Raw genomic sequence first — 6,993 nt, forward strand, 5'->3', positions numbered from 1 at the left:
TCTAGAATAAATACAAGATCCATTGGTCGATGTGGAGGACCAGTACGCTGCGTGGGACAAGTTGTCGGTGGACGAGATTTTCACACCGTAAATAAATGACCCAAAAGTCTCTGAAGAAGAACCTTAGAAAATAGCAAAGAAATTCAGAAAAGGCAACATGTGTCAGCTTTCAGATAAAAAGAAGAAGGGGGATGGGGCAGCTAGCAAATTGTGGGAATTAGATAGATGTAACTGGGGTTAAAAGAATCCCAATATATATACATATAACAGTAAATCAAAATAATTATAAGAATTATAACAATATGAGACTGGGACTGAGACTTTTAGGACAGATACATGCCAGCTCTACATAAATAGACTTCTCTCTCTCTCTCTCTCTCTCTCTCTCTCTCTCTCTCTGTGTCTGTGCATACATATAGCTGGCACGTGATGACGAAACCTAAGATATGGAGACAGGATACTACCCTGATTGATGCCTCCATCCTAACCCTCTCCCTCATCATGATTAACCCGGGCCTAACACACGCTCTGATTAAGGCTTCAACCCTAATTAATGATTAATACTCTACCCAACCTATCAATCTACCTGGCTATGTAGTAGGCTGCACCAGTTGTGGGCTGGACATGGAGCCAATCCCTAAGGGTTCCGTGACAGCTGAATTTTGTCGACAATTTGAGAGTAGAATTTGTAGAATCTGGAGCTTCTCAATCACAGGAGCCTAGAATGCAATTTTTGTTTTTTGGGGCGGGGAGGGGGGCATTTTTGACTAACCGGAGTAAACGCTGGAGCTAATCCAGTGGCTGAATTTGGCAGCCCACTGATGATGGAATTTGGGGTGAAAGGCATGATCACAGTGACAAGTCTAGTACCCAACTCTCTTAGTAGATGAAATTTGGGCTCTCCAAAGTAGGGGCATTGATCAATGCTATGTCAGGAAGGTGAGGAGGTTGGGTAGTGGTGGTGGCGGTTGTACAGGGAAGCTTGATTTTGAGCTTCTTCACAGCATGATTGGGAGCATTAGCTACTGAGGTGGATGATGAAGAGTGTGATAAGGAGGAGGAGTTCGACGAGGAAGGGGTCGGGGCTGCACTCTGTAGGCCCTTTCGGCGCCGCATCTCAAGCACTTTCTTGTGGGAATTAGAGTGCTTATAGCTCAAGAATGTGGGGCTCTTGGCTGGTCTGTACTCATCAAACAGCCTCCCTGATTTGAACCTCACCCCACATGCATTACAGAGGGTCTTGGGTCCTAAAGGACCAGCCCTCCATTGAGGTGTTTTCGAAGATAGGCAGTGTGTGCAACGCCGCGCTACCGGTTGCTCCTCATAGTCTCCCTCCTCCAAGTCTGCATTCTTCTTCCACTTCTGATTGCTGTGTAACATGCCTTTCCCCATGCTTTTCCCCTTCATTGACTCACCACTATAGCCATAATAAGCATTGCCTTTATAACATTCATGGTCGCTGTTCAATCCTTCCTTTAAGGAGGTTGAGGAACTCATCTGCTGTTGAACAAGGCCTTCATCTGAATCCACAAGAGTTGAATGTGAAGAAAAGCTAGTGAAATGTGATGGACTTGACATTGCTTTTCTATGCGATAATTTATCGTCATCATCAAGATGGTCTGATATGGCCGAGTCCATGCTGTTTGTGGGTGAGTTCTGTTTCCATGGGAGAATACAGGCAGCCGATGACCAATTCACGATGCCACCTGCGGTCCGCACCCCAGACCGTGGCCTTTTGCTCCTTGCCTTTCCAGTTGGCACACTCAGAGGAGGCACTGCTGAGACATCAGCTCCTGCTGTGCCATTGGCAGCACCACTGTTTGAGCTAACTGATGGCCCAGAGTTCTGGTCCCCTTTGCAACTATCCTCTAATGCACTGTGCAACTGGCTGTGCTTGGTTACCTCACACCCAAATGGTAGGGAGTCACTCAGCAAAAGGGATTCTGTTACCCCAAACCTTGATGCTCCATATATCAAGGTATCCTCATTAAATGCATTGAGCCAATCAAAATCACCCTCGTCTTCATACTTCTGCAAGGATTGAGAGCAAAACTTTTGAGTGGATGCTAAGACTTATTCTGATTCACAGACAAATTAATGACCCATCCAATGCAACAAGTAGTGCAACCAAAATTGTTAGTAAAGTAGCCAAGTGTCAGGGCAATGTTTGCACTGAACCATCTATTGGCATTAATATGCAGTCTGGCCTGGTAGAAGACATGCAATATAGGCATTCATTCAAGCTAGCCCATCTGTGCCCTGCAATGTCAGACAGATATGTGGGGGAAAATGCAGGTGGGCAGTGCTTTGCATGGACCAAATGCACAACCCAAACACAGTTATTGACCAATAAGTGTGGTATCATGGAGAGAGAAGAAAACCAAATCCCCTGATACAGCACAGAATAGCCTTGTATTAGTATAACTTACAAGGACATTAATCAAGGCACCATCCTTCTTTTGTTGCTGGGGATGTGCGTTATCCACAATGCTGCTGCAGAGTGTCTCAGGGCCATTGTCATGAATAGAAGAATTCATGTTGCTGCTTGTGGCCATGGTTTCGCAGGACTTCACCTTAGGTAGCCCTGTGGAGAAAGAGGGGCTGTCGGAATTCGCTTGGCTTGCATTGCTGTGAATGGGAGCTGCAATGTCTTCATTGGAGAATTCTGAAAGGTCTGAGATAAGGAAGTCATCTTCACCGATGTTGTCGAGGTCCGTCAAGTTGAGCATAGCTCCTCCTTGTCCTGGATGATCATCCAGGCCGAGGTAATTAGTCGAGCTCGGGGCGGCAATCGATGTCGAGCTACTAACCTCATTCCACCAAGGTGCAGAGGCATGGAGTGCAACTTGATACATAGCAATAAGTAATGCAGGTAGGCTGTGAGCCTTGTGAGAAAGGGGAGATAGTGAAACAGGGTGGTGGAATCGACAATGCAAGTATTTAAAGAACAGGAGAGGAGGGATTGCAACTACAAAAGTTTGGGATTGGCGGATTTGATAGAGGGGGCAAGATTTGACAGTGGAATGGGATCAAAATTGCTGAATTGGGAGGAAAGCTGCAGGAGATGGCTTCAAAAGCAGGGTAGGGAAGACATGGCAACTCATGATACAGGGGCAAGGTGGTGGGGGGGCGTCTAAGTGCTCTCTCTCTCTCTCTCTCTCTCTCTCTCTCTCTCTCTCTCTCTCTCTCTCAAGCAATTCTCCCAGGAAGGGCCCCTTCAATTAGTGCAAGGCCAGAATTAAGGGGCCATACATTCTTTCTCTCAATGGTAAAAGAGTTGGCTGAACCACCAGCAAGCAAAGAGTTGCTGTGAGAGCTGTTAGTTGTTGTTTCTTCAAACAGTTGATTGATGGGAAGGCTGATCGGCTAGACGTGATATAAGGAGAGAGAGAGAGAGAGAGAGAGCCCCAAAACATAATTGCATAAGAAAAGAGAGAAGAGGGAAGGCTTGCTAAGAGATGACGGTGATAGACCCAATTTTCTATGGAGCCTCCTTCCTCTCCTTTTAGAATAAGAATAGGTGACAGATACTGCCGATATAATATATTAGCAATCACGCACAAACCCACACATGCCCACCACTTAATCACTTGTTTCTTGCACAAACAAGCAGCAGGAAAGAAGAGAGCAGGGAGCGTGTAGCATTTATTTATTTGATAAGTGGGCAGTCCCTTTCACGGAGAGAGAGAGAGAGAGAGAAGGCTTGTCCTGCAAATGCATTATGCAAATGCTGTATGCTGGAAAAAGACATATACACTGTAAATTAGAAGAAGAACAACAACAGCAGGAGGAGAAAAAGAATAAAAAGAAAATACTTGGGTAGAAGAAAGGTCTTTTGCTTCATTAGAATTTAGCTCTAGCTATGATACTCTCTCTCTCTCTATTGGGCATTTATAAAAGATATCAATCCATACATACCCTTTGAGTCTAGGGGGCAGGGCCCATAGTCTAGACATAAATAAAATTTGACCTAACATGCATCATACAAAATAACCCCCCTACACAAACACACCATTGGTGGCCCAAGTTCCTTGGAACAAAATATCCCCCTCAATGCCAATCGTCGACCACGGATCACGCCTTCGTAGCATGCATGTTCCCATGAACAAGTGGTCCCGTTCTTGGATGCAGGGAAAAATGGATTTGTTAGAAAAACAAAAATATCACCTACAAAAATGTAATCTGCTACTTGAAAACCTATGAAATTACTTAAGGGTTCAATTTAAAAGCAAGCAATAGTTAAAAATTTTAAAGCTTATAGCAATCATGAATGGAAAGGATCCGTATCATATGCAAAATAGAAAAGTCTCTTCAATGTTATTGTGATTATACTACATCAAATGACATGCTTAGCAACATGATAGAACATTGCAAAGCACATCGACAAGATGGATATGGCTCTATTGCATACAAAGAGAGGAAACAAAAAGTTAAGAATGACACGTGAACAAGAGCTATGATGCTTTTAAAATGTGAAACATTTAAGTAGAATGTCAAAGCGCAAGTAAAACTCGGAATATTTGTTGTTATGGGCATTTTAGTTATTCTTAAACTCATTAATCCTCATATGATTGGCATTGAATGAAAAAGGAGGTGAACAAGAAGACAAAATAAGACCTCTACTCTACAATAACTTTTAAGAGGACTAAATGAAGAGGAATGATTGTAGCTATCTTATGAAATGGTTAGTAAAAATATTAGGGATAGTCATGCAAAACCTTGAAAATTTCGCTAACGAGGTCGTAGCCTAGAGGTTTGAGAGTGGGTTGAGTTGTGGGTGTGTGAATTCAAATCCAGGGTTCCGCTTCCCTAGGGCACATCTCTATTCACATACAAAACCTTGAATATATCAATAAAAGGACCCCCCCCCCCCCAAAAAAAAAGTTAAAATATTACATCTTTTATCTTAATCTATAAAATATTGCAATATATGTGCTTAGGCTAATTTCTCTTAACTTTAATGGCTTTGGCTTAATAATGGAAGTGCCTATATCCTACACTTTAATGAGCCTAAAAACTCCATTGCATTCACATGAACATCAGCAACTCTGGTGAAGGCATTCTCTAAACGATGACATGATGACCTAAGAAGACAATGTTTAAAGTGCGGGTTGTAATATTTGGTGGGATGCAACTATCTACTAGGGCCTTACATGCTATTGATAGAAATGCCTATGTGCCTTACTGCAACGATTAATGTTAAAAATTGACTGCACCCTTCAATAGGTTCAACAATGCCTTGAGAGAGACCTAAATGGCACTTGTGTGCTATTTAAGAGACATAAAATCAACACTTTGTGTAGCCTAGTTGATTTAAGGTAATGATTAGACTTAATTCATTTGTTGCAATATTTTTTCTCATTTTCAACACAATGTGTCTAAACTTCATAAATGGAGCACATGGAGACAAGGTCACAGTTGTCTTGAGAGATTTCTAATCAATGATTGTCCATTATTGTCTACAAGTATTGTTGGAAGTTCATAAGTATTGCTACTATTTTCTCGATAGTGGAGGTGGATGTACATTAAAAGTGTTACATGATATTACATTTTTCCCACATAATACATCTTTTTAAAAAACTATTCCATCTTTTTAAACACTATTCGAGTCTATTCTCAAACATTGAATAGAAGCTCTCAACCTTCAATTAAGGTAGTCTCTATCCATCTACAAAGTACTTCTCTTGATAATTCATGTTTTTTGGGTACATTCTATACTCATTTGCGCCTCCCCCTTCCCCCCCCCCCCAAAAAAAAAAGTGGCTAGACATATGAAGTCAAATCACTTAATATACATGTTCATAATTCCTTAAGAATAGAATGAGAAGCATGAAATGTATAGGAAGATCAAAGGTATATGTGTCCTAAATGCTGCTTGTTTTGGCACAAAAAAAACCCCAATAGAAGAAATATGAAAAAAAGAGTAAATTATTAGCTTGAAGATTGGATGCATTAACAAGGCCATGCATCATACATTAATGAACAATGAATGCAGAAAGTCTTACACATTTCAATAAGGAAGCTAAAACCTGAATAGAAGAATAGTCATTGACACAATAAATCCTATATTTTTAATTTTGGCATACCCTCCCCCTTGACTATAACCAAAGGGATTTCTATTTTTGGAAAAGGCATGAATATATTAAAGAAAGAATAGAAAAGAGAGTTGGAGATTTTTATGTTAGAAGCTTAACCAAAGACCTTAGCATATATGTACATCTTTGGCAAAAGTCCAATACAGGGAGCTTTTTATGTTAGAAGCTTAACCAAAGACCTTAGCATATATGTACATCTTTGGTAAAAGTCCAATACAGGGAAATCATTATTTGACTAAATGACCTAAAAAACATTGGATAGATCACTGTATGTCAAAGTACAAGAGTTCTTAATCTTGTAAGAATAGCAACCACCTCTGCTTCACTTACACTTTGTAGGTAGTGAGGCTTGAGAGACTCTCCCAAACTAGGAGCTTTGATTTCCTAATCTGAATGCAACCTTTTAAGAGTGCATCCAATTGCAATTGAGCCTATGTGTAAGAAGAGAGAATGTGAGATAATGAAGTTTCACATTGTTGTTATATTAATGCATGTACCAAATATAGCACAAGAATTTAGCTCTCATTCAATTTAAAAGATAGTTGGTAGACCATTACTATCTTCCAATTAACTTTTAAGGGATGGAAATACCTAATAATATTATACAAAAGAAATTCATTTTGATTAACTTTTAAGGGGTGGAAATACCCATTAATGTTATCCAAAAGAAATTCCTTCTGATTAACTTTTAAGGGGTGGAAATGCTTGATAATCTTATGCAAAAGTGAGAGAAATTTTGCACTATCTAGTTTGAAGCCTTTAGTCAACTTTAGAGATACTAATAGAGTTGGAGTTACACTACAAGGATATATGGGAATAGCGACGACCATTTGTGACACAAATTATCGGCGTCGCTAGCGACGCAAATAGCGATGGTACTCAGACGAAAAAAATTGGC

At 40.7% G+C, this 6,993-nt stretch overlaps 1 protein-coding gene across 1 annotated transcript; it reads right to left on the reverse strand.

The window, feature by feature from the left end:
• Window positions 1–256: 256 nt before the first annotated feature.
• Window positions 257–3,505, reverse strand: LOC148022591 (uncharacterized). Its single transcript, XM_087695547.1, has 2 exons — window positions 2,430–3,505; window positions 257–2,031 (listed from the first exon to the last, which is right to left on the reverse strand). Exons 1-2 carry the CDS (start codon window positions 2,853–2,855, stop codon window positions 880–882), a joined length of 1,578 nt encoding a protein of 525 aa, XP_087551673.1. The 5' UTR covers window positions 2,856–3,505; the 3' UTR covers window positions 257–879.
• Window positions 3,506–6,993: the final 3,488 nt, after the last annotated feature.

The sequence above is a fragment of the Lygodium microphyllum genome, chromosome 16 (genome assembly GCF_053477565.2).
Source record: "Lygodium microphyllum isolate KBCC chromosome 16, Lygodium_microphyllum_v1.1.10, whole genome shotgun sequence".
NCBI lineage: Eukaryota > Viridiplantae > Streptophyta > Polypodiopsida > Schizaeales > Lygodiaceae > Lygodium > Lygodium microphyllum.

Bases quoted from the DNA above. Each gene is read 5' to 3' on its own strand.
- LOC148022591 (XM_087695547.1), bottom strand. From the start codon at position 2,855: ATGTATCAAGTTGCACTCCATGCCTCTGCACCTTGGTGGAATGAGGTT. The intron at 2,032-2,429 runs GTAAGTTATACT...CAATCCTTGCAG, and splicing joins GTGCCTTGATTAATGTCCTT to AAGTATGAAGACGAGGGTGA.